This window comes from Phodopus roborovskii, unplaced genomic scaffold (genome assembly GCF_943737965.1).
Source record: "Phodopus roborovskii unplaced genomic scaffold, PHOROB, whole genome shotgun sequence".
NCBI lineage: Eukaryota > Metazoa > Chordata > Mammalia > Rodentia > Cricetidae > Phodopus > Phodopus roborovskii.
The window spans coordinates 1,084,272-1,099,173 of NW_026126517.1; the positions used below are offsets into that span (position 1 = coordinate 1,084,272).

General features: G+C 45.9%; 1 protein-coding gene across 12 annotated transcripts in view; it reads left to right on the forward strand.

Annotated features, from left to right (window-relative positions):
• Nucleotides 1–14,902, forward strand: part of Dnm2 (dynamin 2) — a 165,511-nt gene that overhangs the window by 40,431 nt on the left and 110,178 nt on the right. For 11 of the 12 annotated variants that reach the window (XM_051196787.1, XM_051196794.1, XM_051196791.1 and 8 more), the window contains exons 4-9: nt 1,402–1,605; nt 4,949–5,047; nt 7,874–8,034; nt 9,902–10,044; nt 12,336–12,471; nt 14,466–14,533. In XM_051196787.1, coding sequence (XP_051052744.1) covers nt 1,402–1,605; nt 4,949–5,047; nt 7,874–8,034; nt 9,902–10,044; nt 12,336–12,471; nt 14,466–14,533 — 811 coding nt within the window. The remainder of the gene's footprint in view (nt 1–1,401; nt 1,606–4,948; nt 5,048–7,873; nt 8,035–9,901; nt 10,045–12,335; nt 12,472–14,465; nt 14,534–14,902) is intronic. The other variant, XM_051196795.1, reaches the window with a different exon arrangement.

Consider the following 14,902-nt stretch of genomic DNA (forward strand, 5'->3'; position numbering starts at 1 on the left):
GTTCTGGAGAGACAAAGACCAGAGGATATAGTAAGGCCCCCTTCTCAAACAAAAGTAAAAAATTAGGGCTGAGGCTGGGGCTTGGTGGTCAGGCATTTGTGTAGCAGGCATGCATTCAATCCCCAGGACCATATTTAAAATAAAAATGGGCCAGGCATGGTAGTGTATACACCTGTAACCCCAGCACTCAGTAGGTTAAGACTTAAAGACTTTGCGTTTATTGCTAACATCAGCTAAATTTTTATAAAAAGTTCTATTTTTGTAAAAAGTAAAATTTTAAAAATATTTTATTGTATGTGAATTTATTTTGCCTGAATGTATGGTCCTTTGCAAGAGCCAGGATTGATAATTACTTCACTGCTTTTTTTTTTTTTTTTAATGAATTAAAAGTTTAATTCTGAACCATTTTTATATCTGTTGAAGCATTGTATCACAGCAGGTTACAGCAACTTTAGGATAAAAGGGAACTGGTGAACTGTCCAAACAAGGCTCAAATAACACCTCTTACTGATTCGGTCTACCACATATATCGCTGATAAAGTTTTTGTCCAAAAACATGAAATGGATCCACCTGCTTACTTTAAACATATTAAAAATAAAACTAATCAGATCGTTTCTATTTGTCATTTATACAAAAGGCTATACAATGTTAAATGTGTCTGGATTATGATTAACTTGATTATGAATTAGTGATCTACCCATTAGTTCTTAGAAGGCTTTGTTTTTGTTTTTTGCTTTTTGGTCATTTGTTTGTTTGAGACAGGGTTTTTCTATGTAGCCCTGTCTGTCTATCCTAGAACTCATTTTGTACACTCTGGCCTCAAAACTCAGAGATTCATCTATCTCTGCCTCCTGAGTGCTGGGACTAAAGGTATGCACCACCACCCGGCTCACTTTTTAAAAAATCGATTTCTTCAAATTTTCTCTCCCCCTCCCTCCCTCTCTCTCTCTCCTTCTCTCTCCCTCCTCACATTATATGGTACACATGTGGATGCTGGAGGACAAGTTGGCAGGAGTCACTTTTTGTCCTGCCGTTTAGGTCCTAGGAATCACTTTCAGGTCATCAGGTTTGGTGACAGCAGTCTTTACCCACTGAACTACTTCACTAGCCATATTTATTCTCTCTTCCTCCCTCCCCCTCCCCCTCTCAGTAAAATGTAAAAAATATGGTAGAAAGCAATATGTGGGTGACTTCTGACCTCCACATGCCATGAGGGCATCCACCAAACATGCAGAGCACACACGGAAGTGTGTTCTAGGAGTGTTAGGAGTGGTCCCAGCGCGTGACTCCCCTTGGGAACTTGCTGATGTCCACTGGGTCTCTATAGGGCTGTGTGGTGTATATGCTCTGAACCCTTTCCTGGGCTCTGACCCACTTTTACCTTCTGCTTTTGCCCTCAGTGTTGAACTTGACCCTCATCGACCTCCCAGGAATCACTAAGGTGCCAGTGGGGGACCAGCCCCCAGACATCGAGTACCAGATCAAGGACATGATCCTGCAGTTTATCAGCCGAGAGAGCAGCCTCATTCTTGCCGTCACACCTGCCAACATGGACTTAGCCAACTCAGACGCCCTCAAGCTGGCCAAGGAGGTGGACCCCCAAGGTGACCTTCCAGCCCTGGGGCAGCAACTCTCTAGTAGTACTAGGTCCCCTCCCTAGTGTGCTTTCTGGCACAGGGCTGTGTTAGAAAGAGGCCTCCTGGGATTCAGCATCCCTTGTGTGGTGTGCATTCCTTGCAACACTTGAAATAGCTAGACTTTCCCTCTCCCTTGTACTAATGGGGTATACTCTGCCAGCCCTGGAGGGTGGTGTCTGGGCTACATCACTAAAACAACCCTGATGTCATCGTCATCTTTTAAAGAGCAAACAGGTTTATTTAGGCTGTTTGAGAGGTTCCTGTTGTGGTTGGTGGCTTTGTTGCTGTTGGGCCTATGAGAAAACAGCACTACACTGTGCACATGAGGAGCAAACCCACTTGCCTCTTACCCAGGGAACAAAATAAGAAAAGAGACATGAGACCCCAGTGACTGGAAAGCCTCAAGGAGACCTCACTTAATAAAAGCAGACATCTAAGCACATGCGCTGTTGAGGGATATTTAAGAGTCAAGAATTTAGTCTGCAGATATTACTCAGCCATAGAATTGCCTAGGAAGGGGCTGGGGGTATAACCCAGCATGAATAAGGATCTGGCTTTGATCCAAGGGCTCACCTGCTAAAGAGCACTTTCTGCTGGGCATAGTGGCACACACCTTTAATCCCTGAACTTGATAGGCAGAGGCAGGTGGATCAATGCGAGGGCTACATAGTGAGACTGTCTTAAAAAAAAAAAAAAGGGGGGGGGCATGGGTTTGGTTTCCAGTACCCTCATAGTGGGCTTGCAACAATCTGTGACTTCAGTTCCAGGGAATCTGACACCCTCTTCTGACCTTTGCAGGCAGCAGGCATGTACACCAAACACTCATACACATAAAAATAACAAAGTTGATCTAATAAAAATTAAAAAGCCATAGCAAATATAAATCAGTAAGATCCAGTTTTTAGCAGCATCATTCCCAGGACAGTTATAATTCCATACACATCTGTCTGCAGTGTTCAGTCCTCTCTGCTGAGATAGGAACCTCTGGCCTGGGGTATAGCTCATTTGGTGGCCAAGCACACAGGACCCCAGCACTACATGAACCTGGTGTGGTACCGCACACCTGTAATCCTAGTACTGCAGAGCTAAAGGCAGAGGGTTCAAGAGTTCATACTCATCTTCTGCTATATAGAAGTTTGAGGCTAGCCTGGGCTACATGAAATAAAGCCTGGGAAAGTAGAGAAGGGCACAAACAACCTGGGAGAGATTTGAAGGTAGAGTTTTTAGAGGGAGGAGGCTTGTGAAGCTTTAGAATGAGCTGGAAGTGTAGGGCTGTGCAGGCTCTTCTAAGGGGCCTCCCAGCTTGTCAGTCATGCTGTCCACCATCCACACAGAATGGGCATGGCTGTTAGAAGGTGTTAGTGAGGTAGTGGGAAGTGGACATCGCTATACTGAGATGCCATTTGTGAGCACATTAGCCTTTTTTGGTTTTTCGAGGCAGGGTTTCTCTGGTTTTGGAGGCTGTCCTGGAACTAGGTCTTGTAGACCAGGCTGGTCTCGAACTCAGAGATCTGCCTGCCTCTGCCTCCCGAGTGCTGGAATTGAAGGTGTGCACCACCACCACCTGGCCACACTAGACTTCTTTAGCCATTTTTTCCCCCCTTTTTTTCTTTTTTTCCTTTGAGAAGTACTCATGGGCTTGAGCAGTGGTCGCTGTGAGATCAAGGCCAGCCTAGTCTACAGAGTGAGTTCCAGGACAGCCAGAGCTGTTACACATAGAAACTCTGTCTTGAAAAACAAAAACAAACAAATTACCATGGGACAACTGAGAGCCCACAAAGCTCCCCTCCTCCATGTAGGTAGCTTAGAGTTTTTCTTACACATAAACTGTTATTTCTTTTTTTTTTTTTTTTTTTATTTATTTATTTATTTATTTATTTATTTATTTATTTATTTTTTCAAGGCAGTGTTTCTTTTGTGTATAGCTCTGGCTGTCATGGACCTTGCTTTGTAGACCAGGCTGGTCTCCCAAGTGCTGGGATAAAAAGCCTGCCCAGCCAAAACTGTTATTTCTTAAAGTGAGGCAGTCCTTCCTTATTTTTGTGTGTGTTTCTGTCATGTTCCTCTATTTTGTGGTTGTTGCTTTGGTTTTTGTGCTTTTTATTTATTTTTCAGTCGTGGTTTCAGGATGTTGCCTTGGCTAGCCTGAACTTCACTATGTAGACCAGAGTAGTCCCAGAGTCAGGTATCTAACTGCCTCTGTTCCCAAGTGTTAGGATTACAGGTTCAAGCCACCATTCCCAGCCCTATTTTATATTATAGTGATAATGTGTTATTCTGGGGGGAGAATTGTTGAGCCACTAACTCCTTTTCCTCACTGTATCTGTTCTCATCCATGGATGTTTCCATTGGAGTTAATGCCACAGGCCCCTCCCACTCATTTCTTCTCCTACTGTGACCTGTCTCCTATTAGCCCCCTTCACAGTAGTGCCAGCTAATGCAGTCACCTTTGATGTCCATGTTGACACCAGTCTTTTGTGGGGGCTCTGTTAGCACCTCATGTGTCTCGTGCATGTGGTACATACAGGCAGCACTGCATATGTGTGTGTCCAGACTGCCTGGGTTCCTGATGTGTTTACATAGGACATCATGTAGTCTAGATTGCCTTCAAACTCTGTGTAGCTAAAGGTGACCTTAAACTTCTGATCCTCCTGTGTCTTCCTCCTGAGTGCCGAGATTACAGGGTATGTGCCAACATGCCCAGTGTAATTGGGTGCTTAGGAATGAGCCCCAGGCTCCTTGCCAAGTGCTCTACAGCTCAGCTGGCACCTAGGTAGAATATAGGGTTTGTGAATGCTAAAGCAAGTATGGTCCATGGAGTTGCACCACCCTCTACCCTGTCTTGGAAGCTCAGTTTATAAACTGCCCAGGTGGTCAGGACCCCAAACTAAAAACCTTTGGCTGCAGGGATTAAGGAGAAGGGGTGGGCTGAGAAGCACAGAGGATTTGGGGGCTTTGCCATGGGGTATGCTGACTTTGGCAAATGTGGGGAGAAGTTTGGGGTGGTCCTTGGAGTGGAACTTGAGACAGGTAACAAGGAGCCCTGGAAACAGTTGCTTGGGTTCAAGTTGGGAATGGGCTGTGAGATTCTAGTTTCTGTGATGTTCCCGGGTTCTACTGTGACCCACTTACCCTATTGGACAGTGTTTATTGAGAAAATACTTTCCCCTTGACAGAGTTCCTGGGTAATTGTCATTTTACACTGCCAGAAGGTGTCCAGGCAAAAATGAGATGATGGCTTAACCCTTGTCTACCAGAAGGCCACAGGGGCCCCTCCTCATGACTCCTTCTGACTTCTGGGCTCTTTCAGGGCTACGGACCATCGGTGTCATCACCAAGCTGGATCTTATGGATGAAGGCACAGATGCCAGAGATGTCCTGGAAAACAAGCTACTGCCCTTGAGAAGAGGTATGCAGGGCTGGGTGGGCCCACATGAACCTGTATTTTGAGATTCTCATCTGGACACAGCTGTTTTCTAGAACATTGGGAAGCAAGTACACAGCCTGGCTTGGTGCATGCTATAATCCCAGCACTCTGGAGGTGGAGACAGGGGGATCAGAAATTCCATGTCATCTTTGGCTGCCTAGCATGTTCTATGCCAGCCTGGCTTTTTCAGCCAGGTGGCACAGGCCTTTAATCCCAACATTCGGGAGGCAGGTAGATCGCTGTGAGTTCAAGGCCAGCCTGGTCTACATCTACAAAAGCTAGTTCCAAGACTGCTAGAGCTACACAGACATTCCTTGAAGGGGGAGTGGGGGTAACCTTTTTCAAAAATAGATTTAGGTTCTAGGAGTGAATCTCAGTGGTAGAATCCTTGCTCAGTAAATGTTAGGTACAAGGTTCATTCCCCAGCTGCACAAATAGAACAAAGAGACACATATTGCTTGATTCTGTTTATTGAAGGACCAACATGTAGAATGGTGGTGTTTAGGCACTGGAGGACAGCCAGGCATGAACACATACCTGTCAATTCTACATTCAAAGGCCTGAAGGTGCAAGGGTCATGAGTATGAAGACAGCTTGGGGTAAAGCACTGATGATCTGAGTTTGGAATTCACATAAAGGTAGAAGGAGAAACTGAGTCCATATGTCCTCAGACCTCCAGTTTTGAGAACATTTTTGAAAACTTTTTTGAGAAGTGCCTCCCTAGCTAGTGGAGGCCGAGGGATGAAATGCTAGGACTAAAGAAGAAACGAGGCCTTCTGACTCCCTCCAGACATTCTGGACCTCCTCCTTAGTCAGACCAGGGGTAGCTCAACACCATGGGCACTGGCTGTGCTAAGTCACCTCTTCCTCCATCATCTCCATGATGCCAGTCACCTGCCTCTTGTCTGTCTTCCCAAAAAATGACATCTGTCCCTTCCTTTCCACTCATTTTGTGACCTTGGGCTCTTCTCCCCTTTTCTCCCTGAGACTCCAGAGTTCCCCCCACTGGAGGGCTGCAGCCCACTAATACAAGGGACATGTGCCTTGAATGTACAGGACCCTGGCTGGTCCCCAGCACCACAGAAAGGGTTCTTCCACTTTGCAGGCTCAGACCCCTGCTTTGTTAACATTGCCCAGAGCAACCCATCTTTTTTGCTATTGTTTAAGTGGTGTTCTGTTTTCTTGTTGGTGTTAGAGACAGGGTAGACTTGAACCTTTTGCCTCAGCCTCAGCTGGGATTCTAATGTGTGCCACCACACCCAGCTTATTTTCTTACATATGCATATATATAATTTTTGAAACTGTTTGTATACTTGTTTTTTGAGAACTGTGTATGTCTAGTGACTGTCATGACATAACCCAGGGCCACCTTGAACTTGAGTTCCTCTTCCTCAGACTTGTTAGTCATGGGCCTCCAAGCCTGACTCTGTTGGGTTCTATTTCACTGCATAATCATTTGCATGTGGGTGTTGGGGTGCATGGTGTTTGTGGCAGGGAGGTGCCACAGCTCACGTTTGGAGATCAGAAGACAACTTTTTTGAGTCAGTTTTCTGTTTGTCGTATGAATTATGGGAGGTCAAACTCAGGTTATCAGGCCTGGTGGCTAGCCATTTTACTGCTGAGCCATTTGCTGGCTGTAGTGGGTTTTAATAAGACAAGATATGCTATGTTCTCTTTACCTTGTATTCCAGAGTTTTGTTGTTGATGTTTTATTTTGAAGATTTTTTTATGTCTTTATTTTTAAATTTATTTTAATTTAGTAGTTATTTTTAAACTCCCTGTGACAATGAGTACGGGTATGTGCTGGGCCCCCTTGGAGGTCATAGGCTGAAGTTAGAGACATTCATGAGCCACCACTGACCTGGGTACCGGGGAGGAGCAGTGCCCTACTTTGCTTTTTATTACTGTGATAGACACCATGGCTAAAAGCAACTTGGAGAGGAAAGGCATTATTTGGCTTACAGGTCACAGCCCACCGTGGAAGGAAGCCAAGTCAGGAGCCTGGAGGCAGGAACTGAAGCATAGGCCTCATGCTTAGTGGCAATACTCTTTCTATAACCTCCTCTGCCTGCTTTCTTTCGGGGTGTGGGGGAGATAGGGGGCATTTTTTGTTTTTTTGAGACAAAGTTTCTCTGTGTAGTTCTGGTTGTCCTGAAAGTCACTCTGTAGACCAGGCTAGCCTTGAACTCAGAGATCTTCCTGCCTCTGCCTCCCAAAATCTGGGATTAAAGGCGTGCACTAGCATGCCCACCTTCAGCCTGCTTTCTTATATACCCAGGACCACCAGTCCAGGGGTAGCACTACTCAGTGAGCTGGGTACTCCTGCTCACTCACTAATGAAGAAAATGCCTATACACCAATCTGATAGAGTCAGTTCCTCAATTAAGGTTCCTCTTCCTGATGACACTAGCTTGCAGTAATGACAGACACTACCCAGCATAGGCAGGAAGTGCCTTTAACTGCACAGCTGTCTTATTTTGTGGTGTTGGGAGGTGGGGAGCCAAAGCTCTGTACATGCTAAGCGGGCCTGTCCATGCTGAGCTGTGCCTCCAGCCCTCTCATACCTGTCCCTGCAGAGACTTTATTGCCCATCTTCTTACACATTTCAAGTTGCTTTCCGCAGCTACCTTCCATCACATTCACGTCCCTAGTGAGGTCTCAGTAACATCCTGTGACCTCTCCTCTGAGTAATGTATGGGGCCAGTGTGTTTCTAACTTCACCTGGCATAAGCTGAGCCAGGCCAACTCTGGAAGCCACAGCACTGTGTTCTTCCTGGTGTAATGCATACCTTGACCTTCTCTCTTCAGGCTACATTGGTGTGGTTAACCGCAGCCAGAAAGACATCGAAGGCAAAAAGGACATCCGGGCTGCCCTGGCAGCTGAGAGGAAGTTCTTCCTCTCTCACCCAGCCTACCGGCACATGGCTGACCGAATGGGTACCCCACACTTACAGAAGACTCTGAATCAGGTATAGCTCAGGTTTGAGGCTACCATGTGGAGTGGGGTAGTCTGCAGTGTGTAACAGTGTGGCTTTAGGCTGTGCCATTCTCAGTCTCCAGCAAGTAGCAAGGCTGTCAGTCTATCTTGTTACTCCCATCCTAAGTGTTTTTCATTTCATTGAAGGCTTGTTGACGCCTGGGTGAGTCATCAGCTTGTATTATGACTATTTTAATCTATTAGTGTCACTGTTGTTTTAAATACCACTGCAGTTAATTCACTTGCCAGAAGTCTAAAGACAATCTTGAGGCTGGTAACAGGGTCAGTCAAGGCTGGTGACTGCAGCTAAGTGAAGACTCTGCAGTCTCGACTACTGGGGTCTAAAGTGCTGTCCAGCCTCTGAGCAAGCAATCTTAGCCCAGCTTTCCCATGCTTCCCTCCTTTTGCCCACCAAGAGAGAATAGTTGTACCTTGTATTTCCCAGGTTAGGAGTCAGTGAGGTTATGTATGTGTAGCACAGGGTATGTACCTGGTGGGAAGGAAACAGTCTCCAGGGACTGCCACATTTCTCATAGTGATGAAACAGTAAGAAAACTGGTAAGTGCCGACAGGGGCAGAGACCAGAATCCCCAGTGAGGGTATGAGGTTCCTGGCTCCATGCTAGAGCACCTGTCTAGAATCTACCGGTGAGGGGCTGGGAGCATTGCTCAGCAGCAGAGGTCAACCTAGCATGTGGGAAGCCCTAGGCTCCAACTCCAGCACCATATATATTCGGGTGGTGATACATCCGTAATGTCAGTGCTCAGCTCAAGAGGTCAGGAATCCAAGGTTATACTCAGCTATATAATCTTGGATAAATGAGAGTCTGTCTGAATCAAAAAGCAAGAGCCAGGTCCCTCAGTTATTCATGGATTGGGGCAGAGGCACTGTGTGCAAGGTCCATTGTCCCTAGGGAAGTTCCAATGGTAAGCCAGCCGGTAAACAGGCTTTCAAATAGCTTCCTAGTTAAGTGTTGACTACAGCTAAGGGTCACTGCAAGATGACGCTCATCCTTAGAGTAACTGGGATAGGAATTGGGCAGAGTGTCTTGTAGAAGGGGGCCCAAACCCAGAGGCCATTGGCCCCGGGCAGAGTGAGGAAGAACAGGTAGAAAGAAAAACCCTCCACAGAGCCTGGGGCCGCTTGAGAGCCAGGTATGTACACTGGTTGGTCCTCTTGAATTAAGGGCTCTTCTGTAGGACAGTGGTTGTCCTTGCTCCTCTTTGTGAGCTCAGGATTGTGGTCCACAGATGGGTCCACAGGTGCCTGATTTCAATTCCCAAAAGGTCCTATATAGGCAGAAGGCAATGAACTCCATGAAGCTATTCTCTGACCTCTACATAGACACTCTGGCATGTGCACTTACCACCCCCACCCCTACAATAATAGGTAAATAAGAATTTTGGAAGGTCCACAGAGCTATAAGCATCCAGCCTGCCTTGATACTTGATACAGGGCTTGGTACTCACCACAGGCAAGAGCTCCTTCCACTCTTCTCCCCTAGCGTTGGCGTCTCAGAGTCCTTCTGTTGATGTGAGCCCACCGGCCTTGGTGTGGTGTTCTTGCTCTGCCCCCTCATCTCCCTGCTTCTTGGATACCCTTGGGTCTTAGTTGGAGGGCCATCCCAGAACCGCTCCTTGGTCCTGCCATGGATGTCCTCTGACATCTGCCTATGGGCTTTTGACAGCACCTTGTGCTGTGCCCAGCTTCTGTTTTTGTCCTGATGAGTTTGTCTTGAGTTTTGAGGCTCTCTTTCAGTTTCACCCACAATTCTGGATGCTGTGGCTAAGGGTAGATTGTGTTCTTTCCTGGCCTCTAGGCCTGGGCTACCTTGTCTGACCCTTACCTTTCTCCTACAGCAACTAACCAACCACATCCGGGAGTCACTGCCAACCCTGCGCAGCAAACTGCAGAGCCAGCTGCTGTCCCTGGAGAAGGAAGTGGAAGAATACAAGAATTTCCGCCCCGATGACCCCACACGCAAGACCAAAGCCCTGCTGCAGTATGTGCTCCCTCACCTTGCCCCATCGCCTGTCTGATTCACTCTGTCCTCCATTCAGGCCTCGTCCTAAGCTGCCCATGACTGTGGGGGTCAGTTCAACGTGACATTGTCATCTGTAGGGTACATGCTCAGAAACCATGCACTTGTATTACAAAAAAGGAAAAAAATTCCTGGTTTTAATAAGTTACCATTTTTGTTGTTCTGCGTTCATTGCTGTAGTTGGCTGTAGCCTGTGGCATGTAAATTGGGTACATTAGAATGGGGTATATTATCTAAGACCATCGCCCCAGCCTTTGGGAGGTGGAAGATAAATCAAAAGGTCCTGAGCTGAGAAAGTAGATCTGCAAGTTAAAGTTCTGTCCCCGAGTCTGATGACTTCAGTTCCATCCCTGTAATTGACATAATGGAAGGAGATTTGTCCTCTAACTTGCACATACACAGTGTGGCACACATACATAACCTCAGTGGTTAAGAGCAGGTGCTGCTTTTGCAGAGAACCTGAGTTCAGTTCCCAGCACCCACATGGCAGCTCACAAACACCTAGAACTGGGGGATCTGATGCCCTCTCTTTTCTTCATCCAGACACATATACATGTAAGTAAAAATGAGATAAAAATTGTTTGAAGCCAGGGGCTGGGAAAGGTGGCTAAATTAGTAAAATTGTCTGAGGACCTGAGTTTTGGGTCTCCAGCACCCACACATTGGGGTTGTGGAGGATGATCTGTGTTCATGGGCAGCTTGTCCAGCCAGATTGTGTTCAGTGAGAGACTGTCGTAAGATAAGGAAGGGTTTAGGAAGGCTGAGTATGGTGGCATGGCACACACTTTAGCAGCTTGGTAGGCTGAAAGCAGAGGGTCTCGTGAGCTCAGGCGTTCAAGGCCTGTCCTGCTTTAAAAACAGTGACAGCAGGAATCTTTTGTTTGTTTGTTTTTTTGAGACAGGGTTTCTCTCTGTAGTCCTGGCTGTCCTGGAACTCAATCTGTAGACCAGGCTGGCTTCAAATTCAGAGATTTCCACCTGCCTCTGCCTCCCGAGTGTGAGACTAAAGGCGTGTGCCACCACTACCTGGAGACATTAGGAATCTTAAGTGAATTACTTGCAGCCTTTTATTCCTTTTTTTTTTTTTTTTTTTTTTTAAGGGGGTGCACATTTTTATAGCCCAGAGTGTAGAGGTCCAAGGGTGACGTTGAGGAGTCAGTTCCTTCCTTGCATCATTTACTTCCCAGAGCTTAGACTCAGTGACAAGTACCTTTACACATTGAACCATATTGCTGACCACTCTTCCCCCCATGAATACATCCCATGTACTACTTCTTATGGTTGCCAAGCTCTCCAATGCTCATCCTGTTAGCCCGCTCTGCATATACTCAAACTGAGGCTCACAGTACAGTACCACTTAGTCAAGCTTTCCCAGCCTGTCTGTGGTGGAACCCCTATGTAACCAGGGTAGAGAGGTAGCAGAAACTACAGATGCTCCCTGGCTTGTCGGGAGCTGCTCTCTTGACACTCTGTCATGAAATAAACCAAGTTAAGCCCTGGGAAGGGGCTGCATAGAGTCCATGCAAACAACCAGGATGGTTTCCAATACTTGCCAAAGCAGACGTGCTATTTTATTTTTAAAAACATGTATATATAGTCTGGAGTGATGGCATAGAGGTTAAGAGCACTGGCTCTTCCAGAGGTCCTGAATTCAATTTCCAGCACCGTCATAGTGGCTCACAACCATCTATAATGAAACTTGATGCCCTCTTCTGGAGTTCAGGCATACATGCAGGCAGAACACTATACATAATAAATAAATTTTAAAAACAACAAAAAAACCCCAAAAACAAAACAAACAAACAAAAAAAAAAACTTGTATTCATTGGCTGTTAAAGTTATATTTTAAAGGGAATGAAAAATGGCCAAACATGGTAGCATACATACACCTTAATACTAGCACTTTGGAGGCTTAGGTAGAAGGGTCTTTAGTTCAGAGCCAGCTGGAGATACAGAGCAAGATCCTGTCTTCAAAAACAACAAAATGTGAAAGACAAGAAAACTAGCCACAGGACTGACAAGTTGGCTTGCTGCCAAGACTGATATCCAAGTAGTATCCCCAAGACCCACATGGTGGGAGGAGAGACCTGATTCCCACAGTGCTCCCAACCCTATTCATACACTGTGGCATGCCTCCCCCAATAAATACATGTAACTTAAAAATCTTTTTAAGAAACAACGGTTGCCACATGACTCATGTAATTATAAGGCTGTGCAGAAACTTCCACCTTGACCTTTTTCTTTCCTTGAAGGATGGTCCAGCAGTTTGGAGTGGACTTTGAGAAACGAATCGAGGGCTCTGGAGACCAAGTGGACACTCTTGAGCTGTCTGGGGGGGCCCGAATCAATCGAATCTTTCATGAACGGTTTCCCTTTGAGCTGGTAAAGGTAGGTGCTCAGTCTGGAGGGTGCATCAGACACCCAGACATGTTTGGTCTCCATCTTGGTCTTAAACTTTCTTCCAAAAGCAAGATGTCACAAGCTCTGCATCATGCTGGAGGCTGCTGTCTGTAAACGTGGTCTGAAGGGTGTGTCACGTCCGTCTTCCCAGATCTCACAGCTTAGATGCTCTGGGCAGGTAGGAAAGTCCATGTTTCTTCCACTGATGAAGGGAAAAAGATACATGTGATGGTCAACCGGATGGATCAGCAGATAAAGGCACCTGTCTCCAAGCAGAAGCAGAGTACCAACTCCTAGGAAGTTTCCCTGACCTCCACACATACTTCATGAACCTCAGCCCCCACCTACAAACATGCATATACAACAAATAAAAGTGATATACAATTCTGGGCTTACTCCAGTACGCTTAGGAGGAGAGTGAGTTTGAAGCTACATGGCCTACAGGAGACCTTGGCTCAAACAAATGAAGCAAAAATCAAAACAAAAGCCAGGAATCCCAGCACTTGGGAGTCAAAGGCAGGTCAATCTCTGTGCGTTCCAGGACAACAGGGACTACATATGGAGATCCTGTCTCAAAAAAAGTAAGCAAACTATGCATTCATATCCTTTTCGTTTGAGGCAGTGACTGTCTTGCATACATAGGTGCATACATGCCAGTATGGAGGTCAGACGACAACATCCAGTGTCATTTTTCAGTTGCCACTCACTGTTTTGTTTGTTTTTCCAAGACTGTTTCTCTGTGTAGCCCCAGCTGTCCTGAAACTCAAACTGTAGACCATGTTGGCCTCAAACCCAGAGATTTGCCTGTCTCTGTCTCTGGGACCAAAGGTGTGTGCAAACACACACACACACACACACACACACACACACACACACAATCACTCTTATTTTTTTAAGGCAAGGTCTCATTGTAGCCTAAATTGGCCTTAAATTCTCAGTCAGTCATGACCTTCTGATCATCCTGTGCTAGAATTACAGGCATGTATGATTACCACATCCAGTTTATTCTGTGTTGTGGACAGAACTCAGGGGTTCATGTATGCATGGCAAGCACTCAACCAATAGAACTGCAGCCCTGGTCCAACCATACTTTTTCTGAGACGTAATCTCTCATCTGCCTAGAACTTAACCAATAGATTAGACCTGCTGGCTGGAAAGACTTTATCTTTTTTATTTTATGTTTATGAGCATTTTGCCTGATGTGTATAAGTGCACCATGTATATACCTTTCTGCAGAAGCCAGAAGAGGGCACGGGATTATAGACAGTTGTTAGCCACTCACTATGTGAGAGTTACAGTTGTAAGCCACTTACCATGTGGCTTTGCAAAGCAGCAAGTGCTTTTAATGCTGAGCCATCTGTGTAGCCCAATACACTCAACTTTATGTATAAGTGTGTGTGACATATCTATGTGTTATAGGCAGTTTTCTTGCCAGCCTGGTCCCAGAGCTGTGCCTGCCCCATAATAACACACAGAGATGCTATATTAGATATAAAGCTGTTAATCTGTTACTAGCATTTCTTATTGGCTAGCTCTGTCTTAAATATTAACCCATTTCCACATGGTCTTATCTTACCGGAGAGAGGGCCCAGCATTCTTCTGTCTAGGTCCTACATCTTGAATCTCCTCCTACCTCTCTCTGACTCCTCCTTGTCTCTTAGTCCTGCCTATCTTGCTTTCCTATTGGCCAACAAGAGAAACATATTTACAGAATGACATCCCGTATCATCTATGTAGTGTGTAGAGGTCACAGAACTGGCTTTTAGGAGTTGGTTCTTTGTTCCCACCGCATGGCTTCTGGGGTGCACTCAGATCATCAGGGTTAGTGGCAGACACCCTTACTTACTTGAACCATCTCTGACCCTCAGTTGTTTTCAATTTTGAGAAATACAGTCATAAATAGGGACAAACTGTCCCAGAATCTGCTCATGTTGAGATGACCCTGGAAATTCATTCCATGTATTTGGCTTCTTTCTTTGAAGATGGAGTTTGATGAGAAAGATCTACGACGAGAGATCAGCTACGCTATTAAGAACATCCATGGAGTCAGGCAAGTTACATGTGAAGTCCCTGTATTCTCTTCCCCTTTACCCATGTGGGCTCTGCAACCTTCTGAGTCCCTGGTAGTGAGGCCTTGAGAAGGTCTGTGGGTAGATTGCAGTACTGTGTAAACACCTTGGCCTCCGAAGACATAGAGAGTGTGTGTGTTGGCTCTGACTGTCTTGGGTCTCTTGGCCACTTGTATGCCCTGGATGAAATGCATAGACTAGCGTGACCTTATTCCCTGTGAAATCTATAGTGATCAGAAGTTGGATGGGAACAGAGTTGAGTTGTGCCCATGGGAACCTGGATCTTGTTTGATTATGGGTCACTTGTGAGCCTTTTAAAAGTGACCCATCCTTAATTATACTCAATAAAG